The 24,099-nt window shown below is 28.0% G+C and overlaps 1 protein-coding gene and 2 non-coding genes across 3 annotated transcripts; 2 read left to right on the top strand and 1 right to left on the bottom strand.

The window, feature by feature from the left end:
- Positions 1-1,036: 1,036 nt before the first annotated feature.
- Positions 1,037-1,155, top strand: LOC149031107 (5S ribosomal RNA). The gene has a single exon (XR_016178032.1). It is a non-coding gene; the product is annotated as a 5S ribosomal RNA (ribosomal RNA).
- Positions 1,156-14,545: 13,390 nt separating this feature from the next.
- LOC149031108 (5S ribosomal RNA) lies at positions 14,546-14,664 on the top strand. Its single transcript, XR_016178040.1, has one exon. It is a non-coding gene; the product is annotated as a 5S ribosomal RNA (ribosomal RNA).
- A 2,719-nt stretch (positions 14,665-17,383) lies between these two features.
- LOC149031109 (uncharacterized) lies at positions 17,384-21,150 on the bottom strand (the record flags this gene model as incomplete). The annotated part of the gene is given in 5 exon segments (XM_089176647.1): positions 17,384-17,754; positions 17,833-18,025; positions 18,124-19,927; positions 19,929-20,472; positions 20,949-21,150. Coding segments are annotated over 5 exon segments (2,910 nt in total), but the record flags the coding sequence as incomplete, so codon positions are not given.
- Positions 21,151-24,099: the final 2,949 nt, after the last annotated feature.

The raw sequence follows: 24,099 nt of genomic DNA on the forward strand, positions 1-24,099 counted from the left end.
ATGGTAAATAAATGTATTGTTCACGGGTGTACAAGTGAACGAGTCAAGGATCGTAATAAAAATTCTAAAAAATTAAATCAGAGAAATACATCTTTATTCACTTTACCGTAGGTAATATAACCTTAATGAGCCTTTTTCCTGGGAAGATTAAAAAAAGATCCGCTAGGAGGGGCAGCACCAGTAGGGGTACATATGTTTTGAATTCTCTATTGACAACAACGTTAAACGTACGTCTTATTACTATTAGAATAAATAAATATTCTGATCAAAAAAATTTAAAAAAAATAAATTATCATGCCTACAAAACATTGTGCATTCGCTAATTGTACGTCTGATAGTCGGCACAAGCAGGATGATGTAAAATTCACATATGTACCCCTCACTGGTGCTGCCCTTCCTAGCGGATCTTTGTTTAATCTTCCCAGGAAAAAGGCTCATTAATAGTTGTTAATTACTAATATAAAAAAATGCAATGATGCAAATAATAAAAAGTCTAGTCATGTAAAAAGTGCAATTTACGATAATAAATTACAATTTACATTTAATTGGATTTTTTAAATTTAATTTTCCATCCTTTACTCAATTGCGACTAGGTAAGATGAAATTGAATAGATTTACACAAGTTGACGATAATATCTTGGGAATAATTGTAATATAAGAAACAAATTTTTTCTTAATGCTATTTTTAACGTTAATTATAAGATTTGGTTAAAATTTATTTTGACTAACGCGTGAGTACAATTGTAACATTACCGACACAATAAACAAGGTTTTAAAATATTATATTATTTCAATTCCATATATAATAATTAATATAATATTATTTTTTTTAATGAATATATATATATGGTTACAATATTATAATAAATGAACCCTACAATAAGCTTTTTTCTGATACTGTGCATTTGTCTCATTTTCTTGAAGCTTGGTCTTTTTGAAGGTTTCACTCCTAACGTGCTGTAATCTACACATATGTATTTTTATACTTAATATTACGAAGTATAAGGGAAGTACATTTAGTATATGGTTAGTTATCGTTAACGGCCATACCGTGATGAAAACACAAGTTCTCGTCCGATCACTTAAGTTAAGCATCACTGGGCACGGTTAGTACTTGGATGGGTGACCGCTTGGGAACACCGTGTGCTGTTAACACTTTTTTTTCTTTTTTTATTCTATTTTTCTTATTAATGAATGGTACAAAAAATCATCGTCCATTATCTTTTTCGTTAAATCAAATTCCTTTATCTTTTCCGTTATTTTTGTGCTTACGCTATATGCCCTACATCGCCATCTGTCTAATGTCGGTAATGAAGATCTTAACCATAAGAGAAGCGATTTTCTTTATATATATAAAATTAATATAAATATATATATAAATTTTTTATATATTATATTTATATTTATTTATTTAAATATAAATTTAAATAATATGAATTTATATTTACACAGATTTTATATATATTTATTTAATTTATATTTTATTTTATAATTATATACTTTCATATTTATTATTTTATATTTATATATTTATATAAATTGTATATATTACATGTATATTTAATTATTTAAGTATAATATTTAAATAATTATATTTTATTATATGTAAACGATAAGACTAATATTTAATTCTTTTCCTTTATATTTAATTTTCTATTTGAATATTCTATCGATCTTAGTGAAAGAAAAAACTCCACTCCAAAATTAAGAGGAATATTTTGGAAGGGCCATAAATTTCCAAACAAACTTAAGAATTACCCAAATATATTGGTGCGACGAAAAACCTTAGTGCAGTGTCAGGCCCTTCGAGTGGTCTCGGATTCCTATATAGACCCATACGACACCATAGGGAGAAAAGATATTCCTTTTTCTAGACAAAGTTCCTTTATGCATAATTTTCACTACAGTCTTTACCAAAAACATCAGCTGTTCCCATCGATGGACTATGGTGGTTAGTTCCTTCTACTATTGGCCAATAAGATTCATATATTTCCTTTCCCTCTCCAAAAGGGTGTAACTCATTTTGAATATAAATATGTGAAAGAAAGTAGAAAAGCGTCTATCAGTCTATCTATCAGTCAGACAAGCTATCATACAGTCAATCTATCATATAATCAGTCAGTCAATTATACAGGGTGGGTCACCACATTTTACCATCTAGATTTACATTATTATTATTACGCGTAGCAGACAATGTTTCACATGGAGTTGAATGGCTTTGAAAGGGGGTTCATACTGATGGTACTTTTTTTTTGTAGGTGGACGTGTCAAGGACATATAAAGGTCATTAATGTGTTTTTAAACGGAATCATATATTTTTTTATTGCATCATCTGATGTTCTTTCATATTATTTACAAAAAAGTATTAACCTATTTATGTAATTTTAATATCTCTCTTGTTAGTCTGTAGTTAGTCTGATTTTATAACTTTTCTGTATTTTGTACACTGCACCCACGTCACTTTTTGTAAATACCGCTCGACTTAATAATACCAACATTAAATAAACTATTATTTTATTCGATATCTGCATCAGTGTCTGTCCATTTGGATTTTTATTATTTTAGTATATTTTCTCTCTGAACCCTATATATATATATATATATTATTATATTTTTCATTATTTAAATATAAATTTAAATATTAGTTTAAATAGTAGTAAAGTAGTAATTGTTAAATAGTAATAAAATTTATATTATATAAATATAATTGTATAAATTTATATTTATATAATATAAATTATAATATTATATAAATTTAAATATTATTAAATTTAATTAATTAAATATTATTGAATTTAAACAAATTAATTCGGTCCGTTTTTTTTTTATCTCAAATGCATTTATTTCAAAAGATAATGAATTAACAAATTAATCAAAATATTGTCCATCACTTCTTACAACTTTTTCCCACCTCTTAGGCAATTTTCGAATTCTATCTCGGATAACTTCTCGTCTTTTGAGACGATCCAATTTTGAAGCTAATTTTCTATTTCTTTGAAAGAAGTGAAGTGGTGACCTTCCAAATCGTTTTGGTGGTCACCAAAAGGAGCAATGTCCAGAGAATACGGCGGGTGCGATATGATATCCCATTTGATCGTTTCTAAATATTTTTTGACAACTTTTGTGACGTAAGGCCCAAAGTTATCATGCAAAAGAATAACTTTGTCATATCTGTTCTTATATTCTGGCCGTTTTCTCGTATAATGCCCCTAGATTTTAAACGTACAGACACTGATTTTTGTTTCAACCCCAACGTAAGTGCAAACTCGTCTTGCATTTGACTCGGATCTTCATCGAGTAATGCCTGTAATTCATCGTCTACGAATTTTTTTTGACTGTCCGAAGTGAGGTCTATCTTCAACACTGAAATCATCACTTTTAAAGTGTCGAAACAATTCTCTACATGACTTGTCAGTTAGAGCATTGTCATCGTAAACTTCCACAAGCATACGATGAACTTCAGCTGCACTTTTTTTCCAATTAAAACAAAAATTTAAAACTTCCCGCAAATGCTGTTTAGTTATCATAAAATCTGAAATTTTCAACAGCGTAACAAAAAACGTTTTGTACAAAACTCAAAATGATACAAACTGAATGTTATCAGCAGATGTCCAATCTGTCTAAAACGTACCTAATCAATCAGCAATCAGCTGTTAATATTTCAGAATTGAATGCTTTTAGAGTCATTTTTGAAAACGAACCGAATTAATTTGTACTCCCAATATATTTAATTTTGCCATTATTAACGTCATAAAATTACGCTGATTAAGATGGGCTGGTCACGTGGCGCGCATGGGGAAGAATCGAGTGGCGTACAAAATATTGGTCGGTATACCGAACGGGAAAAGACTTCTAGGTAGACCAAGATGTAGATGGGATGATAATATTAAAAGGGACCTAAAGAAATAGGATACGAAGACCGGGAATGGAAGAATTGCGCTCAGGGATGGGAACAATGGCGGGATTTGGTATTTGCGGCAATGAATTTCCGAATTCCTAATGCCAATTATTATTAATAATAATAATAATAATAATAATAATAATAATAATAATATATTTAATTTATATTTTATTTTACAATTATATAATATATATTTTTATAATTACATTTAATTAATTTAATTATTTAATATAATATTAATAATTTAAATAATATTATTAATAAAATTATTTAATAATTAAATTAATTATTTAATAAATTTTATTATTAAAAATTTAATAAATAAAAAATTATTTAATTATTTATTTAATTTATGTTATAATTATAAATATATTTCTTTAATTTATATTTATATATTTATATATATATTTGATATATTTGTGATTTTCCGCCACGATTCGCTTATCTAAATCTTTCCCACTAATATAAATCTAATTACAGGAGATATTACTCCAGTGGTTCGCATAAATAACAACAAAAACAATTACAGGGATAGAGTATATATAAAAAAAATTAATCATTTACGTGCAATACTTGATATTTATTCTTAATTTTGAAACGAACTATTTGTAGGAATGGCATTCATAAGACACATACTGAAACCATAAATTATCCTTCAGATACTACCTCCCAAGCACCATATATGCTACAACCTTTATCCTTGCCTTTTGGTACAAGGATCAAGAGGATAAAAGAACACAGAAAATAGAAAATAAATTTTAAAAACTTTTCATAGCCCTACCAACGTTCTTCTATTCTCTTTCGGAGACATTATGACAACCCTCATAAACTTTACAAAGCATAGGCGTAGGAACACATCCAACTACAAAAAAAAATCTTTATTAAAGGCTCTCATCATGCATATAGCAGAACAATAATGGGAATCTCCGCCAATGCTTAGCCATATGGAACTTAGCAATAAAATAGAAACCATGATACAAAGAACAGTATTCTTTCCAAAATCTCAGAGAATAACTCTACTGGCGTGCAACTGAAAAAATAGAATAAATTATAAATAATAGGGCCCAGACCACCTATTTCGTCCTTAACCCTCACAACCGAATGCCATCAAAGCAGGTCAAAACTTGCTGAAAGTCACGTAGGCCTAACGAAAATTCCACCGTAGAATATTCTGAAAAAAAAAGAAAACGACAATTTTCTAACAACGAAATCTTACGTTTCAACAACGACAATCTTAAAACGAATGAAACTCACGAAAGTATATGTACAATTGAATGTATGATTAAGTATAACAAATTCTAGATATAATCAAAAGTAATGAACATGTTGATTTAACACGTTCGTTGCCATGCACTGTATACCGGAGACGGGCATGCTTCTCCGGGGCCCCGTCACCGTATACGGTGACACTCTTCTTCTTGAAGTTATAGTATTTTTAGTTGGAAAAACTTATCACATTTCCCATTTCGAAACAAAATTATTTTCGATAAGTAAAAGATAGTTTTATATTTTATTATTTTCGATAAATAAAATATAATAATATAATATAACCATAATACTCATGTAGGGGGAGTCCTTCGGGGTAAACACCCTAAAGGGGTATACCTAAAAAATAAGAACTTCTTCTTCTATAACCATAATACACGGGTTGCATTGTTAATATTTCTACTTATCGCTTCTTTACGTTACTACGCTCCGATAGTCAAATTTTGGGCCTGGCGAGAAACTCAATCGAAATGGGCTGAGTGATGAACGTGTTAATATAGAATTCTATGGAAATATTAATGCTTAAGGTATATCAAAATATAATAAGGAACTTATATATGAGAATTGCATTAAGATATCGAATATGTAATAAGTTACTAAGAGTTGGTATGAACTTATGTATAATAATTTAGAATACAGTAATGTAAAACATGCATGAGAATACAAGAATGTAAGAATGTCTAGAACAGGGGTCGGCAACCTGCGGCTCGCGAGCCACATGTGGCTCTTTGGATGTGAAGTTGCAGCTCTTTAGTTTCATACGCAAATATTATTTATTTTATCAAAAAAAAAAAAGACATTGATGAGATGCGAATACTATTTATTGTTGGCAAGACAAAATTTGGTGGCTCTTTAAAAACTTTGAAATTTTGTAAATTGTAATTTTTGACTTTTCCAACTCAAAAGGTTGCTGACCCCTGTTCTAGAACGACGATGCGTAGAAAGCTTAGGCTAGTTTGAGTAGGTGTTCAGTGTAAAATACATTTGGTAGGCAAGTTTCCTCTTTCGTCCTTTTTAGACATACGTCTGCTCACATTTCTTTCTCTGCTTTACATCACATAGTCCTAATTCTCTAAAAATCACATGGACTACACTTATTCTAGACACACACGTTCTATCGCAACAGGCAGACCTTTTGTTTCCCAATATATTTTCTTCTTGAATCATTTGTTACTTCGTCCCTTGCTTTATTTCATAAACACATACACAAATAGCTGCCTCTAAGCTTGTAAATATTTGGTCATACACTTATGGGCACTTGTAACCTTATTTGCAACTTTCTCATATTGTCCACACTAAACTTTTAGGTCAGTCTTTCTTCAGCATTCATTCTTTATTCTTTCTTGAACATTCATACAGTTCATATCAAGCATTCAAACAATTGTAACATAGTCGCTAAGACTTAAATAATAAATTAATTGTTAACTAAAGAACTGCTTTTAAAATTACTAAAAAATCACTCACACCTTATTAATTTACTGTTGTGTGATTTCTGTACAAAACGTGCGTATAATTTCAACGTAAAGAATTTGTACGTTAGTTTGAAACGGATTCGCGTTAGCATACATATAGTGCACATGAACTGATATAAATTAATGAAATGTTTAATGAATCAAATTGATTCAGTTCGTAAATCCAGTGTGTTTAATTTCTTATAGTAGAATATTTAAAATATTGATATTATATTTCTCATGTTAGAATAAAAGTATGTTTTCATTTGATTTGACGTAATACATATCTCTTTAGGAAATCGTTCGTCGGCTTTAAAGTTTGAGCTTTAAGAGTGGAACGAGAATCGACAAGAAGAGGAAGTCCCTAAAGTGTTACTTCTTTGATTCCTAACTTGCATCTCGTGTGTGTATATGGGCGATTGATACACAAGTCTTTTAACAATTCGATATAATAAAAAGAAAGATTTCTATATGAGTTTCATATATATTTTATTTTATTTTATTTGCTATTCTTATGGTTATATTTTAGTTTATTTTATATTCTATTACTTAAAATATATTATAAAAAGAAGGAACGAATCGCGCTCAGCTTGTTTTTTTATCTTCAAAAATAAATATAAACTAAAAATTTTTTTATATTCTATGTTTTTATTAATATTACAAAATAAGTTATGTTTATAGGATGAATAGATATTTTGAAAATGATTAATGTCTATTTTTCTTTGTTATTTATATTTTTTTTTTCAAATGATATATCACATTATTTGTGATCAATTTAGTGTAAACTTTTCTTATTTCTCACTGGTTATTAATTAATATCTTAAAAGATACTTATATTTTATTCTAATGAAAATTGATAAATAAAAGAAATTGCATAATGATTGATTATAAAATTAGTTAAGTCCCATTTTCATAGACTTTTAAATTATGGTAAATATTTTTCATTTTTACTTAACAAAAATTTAAAGAAAATAACCTTAATTCAGTTAATTAATGAATATACAAGGGAAAATCTTTAAATAATATTTCAAGTTAATTTCCATAAATATATTAATATAACTAACGTTTAAAATGAAAGATACTACTTTTGTTATTATTTATAAACGAAATTATAGATTAATACAAAATATATTTAAGGTTATATTCAATTTTTTATCATCGAAATTAAATGATATTTATGAAAATAGTAAATATATATTATTTTAGTTAGATTCATCTAGAAAAGAAATTTATATAATAGAATTACCTTATTGATAAGTTAAAAGAATATTGACATATTTGATATAATTAATAGATATTTTTGAATTGATTAATATGGTAACCTTTTTTTAATTTTCTCGAATACACAGAAAATGGAATTGCACCACTTTTCAAATAAATAATAAAATATATACAGTAAGTGTAAAAAGTATTCTTATACCGATCAATTTGAAATAAAATGTTGAAAAATTGTAGTTTATTAATTAATTAATTTTTTATATTCAATGAATTTGTACATATTCATGAATATTTCTATAATAGATATAATGAAATAACAAAATCATTTTTTTTTTCAATAAAAAATGCATTTCTCTATGCGCTCGTTTTATTCTTTCGAAGCTCTGTTTTTTTGTTTTATTTAAGTAGGAGAGTTTTAAGTGTAGAAGAATAAATATAAATAAGCGGGTAGGCGACGAAAGAATAAAGGACAAACGAACCGATAGTCGAAATAAAGAAAGACGGTGTGTGGTCTGCTTTGTAAGTTGTGTAAGCTGTGTGTGTAATTCTATATAAGCTGGAAGGTTCTCGAGCGACATCAATGCTTTGTTTATTGCATCGGACCGGGCGTTTGGAAAATTCAAGAACCGCGTGGGGATGGATATAAAGGGACGAGGATTGAGTCAGAGGATAGTCGCGTAGTCGCAAGTCGTCATCAGTCGTTATTCAGTTGTAAGAGTGCAGTTGCTTATATCTGTTGTTATCGTAAGATTGTGAAGCACTATTGTATTTTTTTTCTAATACCTATTTTCAATATATCTTATCAGTAGGATTAAACTGGATGTATGTTAACCTCGCATCTCTAACCCAAACGAAAATCCTACATTTATGATATACATACCTAGTAACCTCAAAATCAATATTTATTTTTTTATGCTTGAAGTTCGGGAAAGCAGGATAAGTACATTTAGTATATTATTAGTTATCGTTAACGGCCATACCGTGATGAAAACACAAGTTCTCGTAACAATACGTCCAACTGCACTTAATACACACAAAAGTGATTCTAACATAAATATTCACAATGATGTGGAAACAGTGATGGATGATGACGATCATCTACGATCAGATAAGGTGGGTTGCGATTCAAAATTATGGGAAATTCCGAAAAAATCTTTATCTCCAGAGAAGCAAAACAAAATAGCTCTTACGCCTTTAAATACAGTCTCAGTAAGTAATAAATTTGATAAACTATCAGAGAATACCAAACCTAATTATTCCTCTGAATTAACAATACAGAACAATGATTACAAATCTAGTGAGCAAAACGAAAACAAAAAAAGGGGCAACAAGCCACCGCCTATTCATACTATAGACATTGATGCTAAAAAGCTTAACATGATTCTTAAGAATCATGCGGAAATGAGATATGGTTTAAGAACAAATAACTCAAATAATACAACAATATATACATATGACTTAGAAAACTATGGGAAAATAATGAATATCTTGAAAGAAAAATCAATAAAATTTTACACATACACACCAAAGAGTATGAAGCAGAAAACTTTGGTTCTAAAAAGGTATCTGTTGCAGCTACAATGTAGATGAAGTTAAGAATGAATTGAAAGCACTAAACGTAAAGGAGATAGAAATTACAAAAGTGTCAATTTTAAAAAATAATAAAGGTAATGAAACATCTTTAAACCCAATACTTTTAGTGAATCTGACAGGAGAAAGCAAAACAAAGAATCTTATACAAATAAACAAATTGTTTAATCAAATAATTAGATGGGAACCTTTCAGAAACCCGAAAATTTATCAATGCCATAGATGCCAAAGAGTGGGACATACGAGTTCGAATTGCAATCTAGAATACCGTTGTGTTAAATGTACTAAAAAACATAATCCTGGTGAATGCCAATTAAATAACAAAAATCCCAGCGAGGAAGTACAATGTGTGAATTGCGGCTCGTTCGGACATCCGGCGTCATACAGAGGATGTGATTTCTTAAAATTTGCGCAAAAAACAGTTAATCTACAAAAGGAGGAAGAAAAAAATAAAAGAATGGAAAAAATTAGAAGAATATCCAAAATAGTAAACCCCGGGTTAACTTATGCAGAAGCAGTCTCCAAATCTGATAATAGAAGAAATAGAATTCATAATTTTCAAGAGAGAATTAATTATAACTATCAAGATAACATACAGCATAACCAAATGAATAACCAAAATGATATTGCTAGTATATTGTCTTTATTTAAAAATGATATAATAAACACCCTCTCGATCAAATTAGATAATATTGTAAATCAAGTAGATATTAATACCAGAAAAATTGACTTTATACTAAGAAGACTAAACTTAGAATGGACAGAGTAAATAATAACAACGATAAAAAAAAATGTTTGCTCAAAAGTACACTACAAGTAATTGCTATAAATGTAAACTCAATTATTTCCAATGAAAGAAGAAATTATCTGTTAGATTTTATTAAAATACACAATCCTGATATATTACTCTTGAACGAAACTAAACTTAATGAGAAACATAAGATGCAATTCGAAAACTACGTATTGATAAGACAAGATAGACATAACTCGGTACAAGGCGGGGGTGTTGCAATTCTACATAAACGAAATATCTCATGTAAACAGGTAAATTGCCAAACCTATAACAACGAAATATTAGAAGCGACTGCAATCTCCTTAAAACTCAAGGACGAGAATCTTATTATAATAAGTGCATATGCAACTAGCAGCATTAATAAGAAAGACTTTATAGTAGAATTAGAAAAACTATTTATGATACTGGATTTAAGCAATCCCTCAAACTATTATCTCCTGGCAGGGGATCTTAATGCTAGACATTTAGATTGGGGAGATAACATGAGTAACGAGAGAGGAAAAATATTAAAAACTTGGATCGATGATAATAATACAATAAATAGATGCACCATAAAAGGACCGGACCAAGCAACGTATGTGCATGGAAAATCTTTTCTTGATGTTATTATTATTGATTCTAGATTATCGATCAATCTAAACGGAGAAGATAAAATTATAACAGCAGATTATGAAAGTGACCACCGTGCTTTGATAGTGCCCATCAATTTAGATCATTTCTCTAACGAATTACCAATAAATGAATTAAATAAGGAGAGATACGTATTCAGAAAAACTAATTGGATTAAATTCAAAAAAGAAGCAGCGAAAGACTTCAATATCAATATTCCAGTAGAAAGAAATTTAAAAAATACAGAAATAGATTTTTATATAAAGGAATTAGAGAATTTTATAGTAGGTAGTATGGAAAAAAGTATACCTAAATATCATTATGAGAATAGCATGGAAAAATATAAAAACAATAAAATCAAAAAAATGTTAAAAACCAAGTCGACTCTTAATTCTATTATGAGAAGCTTTAAGAGGGATCAGAAAAAAAATAGAGCTGAGATCGAGTTAACTAACATATTATTGAAACAAATCTCTGAACTTATTAAAAAAGAATACACTGCTTCTTATAATCAGTATTGGACTAACGCTGCAAAAAAAATTAAACATAATGATTCCTCCTCCTTTTTTCCAAAACTTAATAAACAATTTAGAAGTAAACAAGCTACCTCGATAGGAAACCTACTCTTATCAAAAAAAGACCAGGAAACCATAGACAGAATAGGAATCAAAACATCGGAGACCGACCAAACTGATGATCATTATGTAGTAAGTAACCCGATCCAAAAATTGAACCTAATTGGGGCACACCTGGAAAGAGTTTATAAATCAAAAGAAATAAAGGATGAATCCAGATTGGACAATATAATCAACAGAGAATATGATAAATTAAATAAAGACAGAAGAAAGTGGAATGGCATCTGTGAATTCAACAGTGAAAATAAAGCAAACGATCCGAAAAATAAATCCTTGAAGGAGAATTTAACATACCTCTGTAATAGACAACAACTTAGTAAAATAATTAGCAAATTAAATAATAAAACATCTTCAGGAGTGGATAACATTCCTAACATTGTGATTAAACATTTACCTGATAATGTAATAGAGTGCTATGCAATATTATTTAATAACATTCTTAATAATGCATATTATCCAGTAGGTTGGAAAAAGGGAAAAGTAATGCCATGTTTAAAACCCAATAAAGAAAGGAATAATGTTAACAACTATAGACCAATTTGCCTAATGTCTAATATAAGTAAATTATTTGAAATAGTCATTAATACTACAATTAATCACATTACAACAATAAATAAAACAATACCAGATCATCAATTTGGATTCAAATATAAACACTCGACAGTGCACGCCATACACAAGTTTCTTGCAGACTTATGTTGGGCTCTCAATGGCAAGAAAATGGTTGGTGCCTGTTTAATTGATCTCGAGAAGGCCTTCGATTCTGTCTGGATTAAGGGGCTATTGTACAAAATGTTAAAAAAGAAATTTCCTAGGGAACTAATTTACTTACTTATGGATATGTTTGATAACAGAACTTTTATAATCACAGATGGGACTCATACCTCGGATAAAGAATTCATAATAAAGGATGGTCTGCAACAAGGAACAGTGAATGCACCGATATTCTTTAACGTGTATAATAGCGACATATTGCATTTATATGGTATGAACGAAGAGGAAGATACATCAGCATTAGCATTCGCTGATGATTTCATAGTATATATTACAGGGAATAAACCATCTGAAATCCAAAAAAAACTAGAGATTAAGGTAAATCAAATAATTAAATATTATAAAACTTGGAAACTGAAAGCCAACCCGCAGAAATGTGAGACAATTTTATTCCGAAGGAATTTAAGCGAAATTGCCAAATCGGCAAGAAATTGGAGAGATTTTCAAATAAAAATAGAAAATGAAGAGACTGGAGAAGAAATAGAAATTCCGCACAAGCATACAGTTAAATATTTGGGAATGAATTTAGACGAAAGGATAAAACTTACCAAACATATAGACATCCAACTTAGCAAAGCAAAAAAGGCCTTCATGGCAAACTGCAGAATCTTTTATTCGAGACACTTATATCCTAAGATCAAAGAAATATGTTATCAGCTTCTAATAAGACCTATAATAACGTATGCCTGCCCTGTGTGGATGAACTTTAATGACTCAACTGCTGAAAAACTCAGAGTATTTGAAAGAAAATGTTTACGTGCTTGTTATAATTTGTACAGGTCCGCAGACTCAGGATATAAAAAATATATCAGCAATGGTACACTATATAGAAAAGTAAATATTAATAGAATTGATAATTTTATTATCAAGCTCACTCGAAATTATTTTGCTAATATAAAAAAGATAGATAATAATAATCTAATAAGATCAAGTGTATACCCGAATAGACAATATCATGAAAGATCGTTTGAATCAGGATTTATTCCCCCTGAAGCTTTTATAACAATGGACCAGGATGGATTAATACAAAACCAAAACAATGTACCAATAATATACCACATTTTTAGAAATAAAGCCAATAAAAAAATTACTTATAAAGACAGAATAAGAAATAAGCAAGTAGTTAATCTTAGATACTCGACAGCATTACCAAAGAAAGATATTATGGACTTCTCAAGATTATCTAAAAAATATTGGTGGATCAGTAATGAGGATAACTCTATACAAGAATTAAAAAAAAGATATGACTTAGTAATAAGGAATAGAAAGAAGTAATAGACTCAGTTTCTCTAAACCACAAAAGTTGTGATATTAAGCATTAGTATTCTTGTATATATGTAAATAGTAGGTTTTTAAGATTCTTGTTAAGAGTTCACTATACTGTATAATTATATTTATATTTATCCTTTTTTATTAAATAATTCATATCTAAAATAAGCTAAATAGTGAGCAAAAGGTAAGATTTAAAAAAATTAATATAAAGTAACGGTTAGAACAGGTTTTTTGCAGAGGGATAGTTTATTCGTAAACAGGATCTCTGTTTTTTCTCCAAAACTTGGAAACATAAAAGTGATAATCAAAATAATTGACTGAAAATTATACTAGTTTTAGTAATATGTTACTAGAATAATAAATAAAATTAGTTTATTAACGCGTTCACTAGACTAAGTTAATAAATATAGACAGTAAGATTTATGGTATATTTTTGTGATGTATTTTCAAACACCATATATGTAAAAGAAAAATGTATTTTTATAAAAGAGAAAATAAACATCAATTAAAAAAAAAAAAAAAAAAAAAAACACAAGTTCTCGTCCGATCACTTAAGTTAAGCATCACTGGGCACGGTTAGTACTTGGATGGGTGACCGCTTGGGAACACCGTGTGCTGTTAACACTTTTTTTTTCTTTTTTTTATTCTATTTTTCTTATTATTGAAATATCCTATTAATGAATGGTAAAAAAATCATCGTCAAAATCAAATTTAATTTAACATTTTTTGATAATATCTTATATTAATTATTAATATATATATGATTAATAATATAATATTATTTCACACACACACAATTCAATATATAATAATTAATATAATATTATTTTTTATATGAATATATATATGGTTACAATATTATAATAAATTAACTCTAAAATTAACTTACTTCTGATACTGTGTATTTGTCTCATTTTCTTGAAGTTTGGTTTTTTTGAAGGTTTCACTCCTAACGTGCTGTGATCTACACATATGTATTTTTATACCTAATATTACGAAGTATAAGGCAAGTACATTTAGTATATGGTTAGTTATCGTTAACGGCCATACCGTGATGAAAACACAAGTTCTCGTCCGATCACTTAAGTTTAGCATCACTGGGCACGGTTAGTACTTGGATGGGTGACCGCTTGGGAACACCGTGTGCTGTTAACACTTTTTTTTTCTTTTTTTATTTTATTTTTCTTATTAATGAATAGTAAAAAAATCATCGTCAAGATCAAATTTAATTTAACATTTTTTGATAATATTTTCTTTTTCTCTTCTTTGTGTTTACATTATGGTTTATATACAAACTATTTTGTAAATAGTTTGAAATAAGAACTGTAAGAATACTTATTGTTCTTATGTTTTTGCCGATTGTTTCGTTTTCTTTGTCAATTTTTTAATTTATTCAAAATAATTATTACTTATTTCATTATATTTATTGTAAAAACTTTCAAGAATATGTAGAAATTCATTATTTATAAAAATATTAGTTACTTTTTACATTTAATATATCTATAAAAATAAATAAATAGTTATTTAAACAGCTTTGATAATGACATCTGAATTTTTAGCCTTATTTTTGATAATGTACATTTTACCAATCAATATTAGCTTTATAATACATTCATCACAGGAAATATTAAATTTCTTTAGTTTAATCCTACGTGATTTTCTGCATTTTAATCTGCCTTAGACGAAACTAGATCGTAAAGATTAGAAAATGAGAACGGATATCCGAACCCTATAGTCCAGTCAAAATAGCCTTGAAATCGGGTTTTTGAGCTATACGGCTGAAAAAATATGGAAATTATCAGAAAAATGCGTACAAAACTGTGGGCAAAGTAAAAAAGTTCTCAACCACCGGGAAAGGGGTGAAAAAAATTAAAAACTACCCCAAAATACGATTTTTGGATTATATGTTGAAAATATCAAAATAAGTTTCAAATAAAATTTGTAGAGCATAAAATTTTAGGCCTATCTCTCTCAGACCATTTTTCCTCTAAAACGCACCCTTTCACCCCTACGACGGTTCAAAGTACTCAAAAAATGAAAATTTAATAAAAAATATAAAAATTGGACTTTTTAAATTTTTTTTTTTTTAATTATGTTTAAAAAACTACAAAGAACAATCGTAGGGAAACAAAAAATTTTTTTTTTATCCCTTCTATTAAAAATCAAGGGGTGAAAACGGTTTTTGCTCGATATTTCGCTTAAAACGGGTTATTTAAAAAAATTTTCTTTTTCATATGAATTTTTAATTTATTTTTTAAATTTTGGTGTTGAATTTATATTTATAAATATTTACCTGTAGGAAATATCCCAATTTAAAGACAGGTAATTACTCCCTTAGTCCTACGCCTTTGTAGAAAGAAACAGAAAATGAAGCTATCCTGCTCTTACTCATTGTGACGTAGGTCGCCATGGCACGCATGCGCAGACTCTTAACTTCCATGCGTGCAAGAGAGATAGACAACCTATTGTTAGCTTCGTCCAAATGTAAACAGTATAACGCGATGAAACCCTTTTTCTTAAATATATTCTCTTTTTCTTCTATATTGTATAGCTCGAGAGTCTCGCGCGCATCTGTGACAGCATGATAGATTTTTGAAAATATCTCAAAAAGTAAGCGAGATAAAGTGATTTTGTATTAATTATGTTTTGTAGACAATTTTATTTGCTACAAAAAAGGTCCAGTACTAAAATATTTTATCTCCCTTACTTTTCGAGATATATTAAAAAAATTAAAAAACTATTCCCACCTTTTTTTACATTTTTGAAAATATCTCAAAAAGTAAGCGAGATAAAGCGATTTTGTATTAATTATGTTTTGTAGACAATTTTATTTGCTACAAAAAAGGTCCAGTACTAAAATATTTTATCTTCCTTACTTTTCGAAATATATTAAAAAAATTAAAAAACTATTCCCACCTTTTCTTACATTTTTGAAAATATCTCAAAAAGTAAGCGAGATAAAGCGATTTTGTATTAATTATGTTTTGTAGACAATTTTATTTGCTACAAAAAAGGTCCAGTACTAAAATATTTTATCTCCCTTACTTTTCGAGATATATTAAAAAAATTAAAAAACTATTCCCACCTTTTCTTACATTTTTGAAAATATCTCAAAAAGTAAGCAAGATAAAGCGATTTTGTATTAATTATGTTTTGTAGACAATTTTATTTGCTACAAAAAAGGTCCAGTACTAAAATATTTTATCTCCCCTACTTTTCGAGATATATTAAAAAAATTAAAAAACTATTCCCACCTTTTCTGTATAGGAGGTGTAGACGGAAAAATTAATATTTGGGAATTATTAGAAGGTAAAAATGATAATGAAATTGAGAATCCAAAATATGAATTTGAAATATCAAATGATAGCGTGAATGGTGTGAATGTACATAAAAGTTTTCCGATTGTTGCAACAAGTTCAGGACAAAGAATTTATGATATTGAAGGGGTAAATAGAGATAACAGCGTAAGATTATGGTGGTCCAATTAATTCATTACACCAAATACAAATGCCTTTAATTTATAGATTCAATAGCAATATACTTAATGATATATTTGTACATTATATATTATTTTTATACATTATTATAGAAATGACTAAAAATATATATTTTACTTTTATTATCACCAAAAATAAGTTTTGTTAAAAACAATGAATGTTAAACCATACATTTAATTGAAGATGATAATTTTTAATAACATATTTTCAATGTAATTTTGATTTTTTATGCAAAAGAAACACTAGGCAAAGAAACTGAAAAGTTAATAAGTAATAAGTTAAAGTTGAGTGTGTACATAAATTTATAAAAAATTATATTATTGATAAGTAAAAGTTTAATGTAAGTCTATAAGTAAAAGTTTAATATAAGTCTATAAGTAAAAGTTTAATGTAAGTCTATAAGTAAAAGAGTATATGTAAGTCTATAAGTAAAAGAGTATATGTACAAAAGTTATACAATACTGATTATTAAAGTACATGTTTAGTGAAATTTCTCGTGGATCTTTTTACTACTCTAACCGGAGCGGAAATTATTACACAATTATTAAGTATATGTATTTAATAATCAATAATTTAACTTATTACTTATTTTTTGGAGTATCCCATGAAATCAAATCTCTATTGGGTGAAGGAGGTTTTATAGGTGTATTATTATCTTGTAAGAAGCTCAATCTAACTTTGCTACATCTAATATACGGTGTCATTGGAAGAGTGAATTTACTTTCTTCACAGGCTTCGCAATCTTCAGCTAAGAAAAGTTATTGTTATTATTTTGTGAACAATACATTAGTTGTTATTTAAAATCATATTATTATTTTATTTTTACCATTAAACTTCACACTTTTTCGAGAGGATCTTCTTAGCTCTTTTTTTGCATTTACTGGTGTGACATAGATTCCTTTTTTTACATTAACTTCCTTTTCTTCAACATTAATTGACTTCTTTCGTGATTTTTTTTTTGATTTTAGAGGACTCTTCTTTTCCTTTTGATTATTTTCATCCTTTCCATCAATTAAATCCTAAATTAATGATTTGTTAAATAAGCCTTTAAAAAAAAAGAAAAAAAAAAAAAGCATACTGATATATTGCATCATAAAGAAATTCAATTGCAACTTACTTTATTATTACTTTTTCTACTTCTTGTAGACATTCTGTTTGTAGAGTTTTCCGTTACAATGGTTCTGTTTCTAAGAGTTCTCCTATTAGTTTTATTTTTTGGAGATTCCTCTAATGACATATTTAATATGTTTTGATTCTTAGGTGAAGAAGCATTTTTGTTAAATTGTTTGCATGTCTTATGATTTAGAAGAATATTATCTTCTTCGTTAGTTACAGTAGATGAAAGTAATTGCTTATTATTAAATTGTAAATTATTTTCTGAATCTTGAAAAGAATTATCGAATTCAAGTTTCCTTTCAATTTTCGTGTTATTATTTACGTATTCATTATCCAAATCGTAACTGTCTATTCTAGCTAATCTAGCAGCTAAACTATCTTCGGCTTCTTCATCAATAGACAGCTCATTCAAGACCACTTGATCATTAAAGTTAACTTTCTGCGTGGATCTTGTTAAATGTATATTATTTATTGGAAAATCATCAGAACGTTTTAAAATGCTTTTACTTGGTGTTTGTTTACAGTTAATATACGATATGGAATCGTCTAATTGAATTTTTGGCGTTTTGTACATTTGGCTTATTTTCATTATGGTCATTGGAGTTTTTACAGCTTTACATGTTTCCGATAAAAGAGTTTCTTTTAATAAACTTTGTCTAGAATTTCTATTTGTAGCAACTACAGATAACTTATCCTTAGAGTCTGTAGATTTCAAATGTTTAATATCACCATTGAACAAGGTATTATCCCTGTTTTCTATATCAATATTATTTACGGAAGTTAAAGATTTATTCGCATCTAGTAATATTTCGGGATTGTTTGTATTATTTTTCATCTTTTGCTTAGCAGCCAAGATAAAAGCTTGGACTGAACTTTTCTTCTTAGGCACAACTTTCTTCTTTGACACTACTTTTCTTTTAGGTTTAACTTTGGCAACAATTTCTTCTTGTTCTTCTTCCCAGCCTCTAGAACGAAGCTTTTCTAATGCTTCAAATCGTAAATCACAATTTTGAATTTCCATGTACATCATGTCCCAGAATCCTTGCAAGTCTCTACCAGTAACTAACATTTCTCCTTTACCACTCTCGCAATCACATACTAGTCTTTGAAATCTTTCAAATTTTTTATTTATTAACAAACGTGTTTGTCCTATAGCTTGATTAATTAGATATTGAGCATCTTCTGTAATATGTGACTCTTTTTGAATATCTGTCCACTTATTGATAAGTTCATTAAGTTTGTCTGTTTCTTTTTTTAATAGGAAAGCAAAATATTGCGCAGTACGTTCTTCATCTTCAATCGATAAGTTAAGAGTTTGCATAACTGTTTCTTTAGTAGGAATACTATCATCTGGAGAACCAATACCACGACGTAATTGTTGTTCCTTTCTAGCATTACTTTTACCTCGTCTTGATACTATGTATGGTGAAAAGTATGCTGGATCCTTACATAAATTAGCATTATCCTTTGTTGAAGGAGGTGTTTCTTTACTTGAATTGCTATTTATATTTTTAGGGGATTCGTTTATAACTTTTTCCTTAGAAATATTTGTTGAAAAAGAAGTTTTAATTTTATTATTTGAATTTTCGTGTGTTTCTTTTTCTGTCATGATGGGTGAAATATTGCCAGGCGACAGTATAATTTTTGAATGATTACTATCATCGGAAAAAGTACTATTTCTAAGAAATTCTCCTTCTTTGTCAAGAAAATCAAATGTCATTTCACGATTATTTTTTAATGTTTCTATTGAATTGTTAATTATGCTAGTACTAGGCATTTTATCATTTATATCAGTTTTTTTCATTACATTCTTGACCTAATAATTCTGACTTTTTATTCAACAAAGATATTTCTTCTTTAGTCTTATTTTTAATTGATTTTGAATCTTTTACAGGTGTAAGTATTATATTCACACGACCAAATAAAGGCATACTTGTTATATTGCTTGGAGCAGTAAATGTATAATTATCAGGTGCAAAAGATTTTACTTCAGTTTTAACGTTATTTTTTCTTTTATTTTTTCCTTCAGATTTCTTTTGTTTTTTTTCTGTAACATTTTGTTTTGGTGGTACTTCGGTAGTCAATATCTCTTGTTTCCTAAGAAGACGTTTTTCAGTAGCTCTCGTTATTCTTTTCGATGGTAATGTAGGTTGTGTAACTTGTTTTTGACTATTTATAGATAATTTAATAGCAGATAGTACATTAGAATCTTTTATCGGAGGAGAGTAGTAATTATGATGGACTACGCCTACTTTGAAAGCAGGTTTTTTCTTTGTCTGTTCTATTTTTTTAAGTCTATCACGTTCTGCTCTCCATTTTAATAGCTTAAGGGATCTGCTATCCTTGAGATCTAAATAAAAAATATAATTAATTAATTAGTAAGTACAGAAAAGAAAGACTATAAAATTATAAAATAAAATGTAATATAATACAATGTATAATTTGTATATGCATAGAGTTTATCTTTTTGTACAAATTAGATAATACAATTAATCTTTATAACGGTCTATTTTATTATCCACACCATAATATAATCTCATCTCTATCTCTATCGCTTGTTCATTTATATTATAAGTCAAATACGAACATTTATGAATATTAATAATTTAAAAACTCAGTCATTAGCTTAGGATAGTCTAAAATCTTCTCAATTATGAATTCTTTTTCAAAAAGTATCTATTAACACTGAGTTACCTTTTTTGAAAATATATTATTCAATAAAAGTAAACATTTTTGCCTATTTTATTGGATAATTTTAGCAAGACGTACAAACATACATTTAACAGACTGTAATACAATTCAAAAAGTTAATCTTAAACAAATTACCTTCTGTTTCTTCAATAGGAATAATTTCTAATTCACGTTTCTTTGAAAAGTCCTCAATTCTTTGTTCTTTACGTTTGAGTTCAGATATTCTAGCACGTTTAGCACGATTATTTTTAATGTTTCCAAAATTATTATTTATCTTATATTGACTTTGATGATTAGCCATATTTAATGTCAATAAATAAAATTTGTAAATTTTCAAACAATGTCAATGGTAAAAAAAAAGAACAGTTAACTAATATAAAAACTTATACAGCTGATCTACAAAATCAATTAAATACCGGTAAAAATAATTGTAGTCACTGAAGGAAAGACGAATATAAGGGATGAGCTTTCATTAGTTACATGCTTATATACTAAATCCCCCCTCTCTATACCGCTTCTTGTTCTTTCCCTTTTCGCGTACTTCACCTTAAACTACACTGTCGTTTGAAATTCCTACTTCGCATCATCACAGATAGCAACAGATTTCATGATCCAAGTGTTTAAAATCACGTACGTTAGAAACACACATACAAACACACTCATACATTTTCCCATTTCTTCATACCACAACAACGAAAACATTTCTTACAGCTCTACCTAGAAAAAAAAAAAACGTCTTTATGCTACAAATATCTATTAAATTTGTTTGTGAGAAAATCCTCTTTACTTATTCTAGAAATATACAGAGTGATCAATAAGTTGTGGTACTAGCGAAAAGGGGGTTATTCTACATAACAAAAAATAAGTCGAAAATATAGAATAAAAATTGTTCGTTTTAGGCTTTGTTTTCGAGAAAATCGACTTTGAATTTTCGCAAAGTACGCGTCCACTTGATCATGTCTCGTTATAACAGATCTCACTGTAGATCGTTTTCTCTATTGGACACGTCAATTACAAAAGTAATTTATATATTTTTGATTTATTTTTTTTATGTAGAATAACCCCCTTTTCGCTTGTACCACAACTTATTGATCACCCTGTATATTTAATTTTATAAGAAGAACGCTTGTGCCTTATTCTAGAAATATCATTTACGCTTGTTGATAAGAAAAACATCTTTACCTTTTACTAGTAATATGTATTTAACCTTGTAAGAAGAACGTTTTTACTTTATTCTAGAAATATCTGTTTAGATCAGTACAAATACAATATCATCTATTGATATGAAAATACCTTTATTCTATGCTAATGTGAAAAATGTATTTATTCTTTTCTAGAAATACTCTCATTTCTTCATATCATAACAACAGAGGACGGCATTTCTTATACTTTTACCTAACAAAAAAACATCTTTGTTAATCTTAAAATATTTTTTTATACTTATAAGAAGGTCGTTTTTACCTATTGAATAAGAAAATAAGAAAATTACTACCAATATTTTATTAAAGCAATGCATACATTATAATACCAGAATTGCAGATAATAAAATACAAAAATATTTTTCCAATGTTTTACAATTTTTTTTTCATAATTGTATTCCAAATATTATACATTATTTAACTTTATTTTTTAAGTAGCCCAATAAGAAAAAGTCGAGTGGCATTAGATCTGGTGATCTACTGCCGATGAACAAACATGGTCTAAAGGAGCGTATAACAATGTATTGTTCTAATATCAATTAAAAAATGTAATAAAAAATGTAAAAAAGCGCATTAGAAAATGTTTAGAATACAATGGAGGAACATTATTCGAACACTTATTGTAATGAAATACATTGCTGATATAAAACAAAAAAATATCTCGTAAACTATTGACATTTCGATGACCTTCACTTAATACTTTTTAACGCAGAATAAAAAAAGGAATCGAATAGTGATCAATTTAGTGTAAACTTTTCTTATTTCTCACTGGTTATTAATTAATATCTTAAAAGATACTAATATTTCATTCTAATGAAAATTGATAAATAAAAGAAATTGCATAATGATTGATTATAAAATTAGTTAAGTCCCATTTTCATAGACTTTTAAATTATGGTAAATATTGTTCATTTTTACTTAACAAAAATTTAAAGAAAATAACCTTAATTCAGTTAATTAATGAATATACAAGGGAAAATCTTTAAATAATATTTTAAGTTACATTTCCATAAATATATTAATATAACTAACGTTTAAAATGAAAGATACTACTTTTGTTATTATTTATAAACGAAATTATAGATTAATACAAAATATATTTAAGGTTATATTCAATTTTTTATCATTGAAATTAAATGATAATTATGAAAATAGTAAATATATATTATTTTAGTTAAATTCATCTAGAAAAGAAATTTATATAATAAAATTACCTTATTGATAAGTTAAAAGAATATTGACATATTTGTTATAAATAATTGATATTTTGAATTGATTAATATGATAACCTTTTTTTAATTTTCTCGAATACACAGAAAATGGAATTGCACCACTTTTCAAATAAATAATAAAATATATACAGTAAGTGTAAAAAGTATTTTTAAACCGATCAATTTAAAATAAAATGTTGAAAAATTGTAGTTTATTAATTAATTAATTTTTTATATTCAATGAATTTGTACATATTCATGAATATTTCTATAATAGATATAATGAAATAACAAAATCATTTTTTTTTCAATAAAAAATGCATTTCTCTATGCGTTCGTTTCATTCTCTCGAAGCTCTGTTTTTTTGTTTTATTTATGTAGGAGAGTTTTAAGTGTAGAAGAATAAATATAAATAAGCGGGTAGGCGACGAAAGAATAAAAGACAAACGAACCGATAGTCGAAATAAAGAAAGACGGTGTGTGGTCTGCTTTGTAAGTGTGTTAGCTGTTTGTGTAATTCTATATAAGCTGGAAGGTTCTCGAGCGACATCAATGCTTTGTTTATTGCATCGGACCGGGCGTTTGGAAAATTCAAGAACCGCGTGGGGATGGATATAAAGGGACGAGGATTGAGTCAGAGGGTAGTCGCGTAGTCGCAAGTCGTCATCAGTCGTTATTCAGTTGTAAGAAGAGTGCAGTTGCTTATATCTGTTGTTATCGTAAGATTGTGAAGCACTATTGTATATTTTTCTAATACCTACTTTCAATATATCTTATCAGTAGGATTAAACTGGGTGTATGTTAATCTCGCACCTCTAATCGAAACCTAAAATCCCCCATTTGTGGACCCCACCGGGATTCAAAAGGTAAAAAGAA

Source organism: Polistes dominula, unplaced genomic scaffold (assembly GCF_049000335.1).
Source record: "Polistes dominula isolate Pdom_NZ unplaced genomic scaffold, Pdom_raw_medaka contig_80, whole genome shotgun sequence".
NCBI classification, from domain to species: Eukaryota; Metazoa; Arthropoda; class Insecta; order Hymenoptera; family Vespidae; genus Polistes; species Polistes dominula.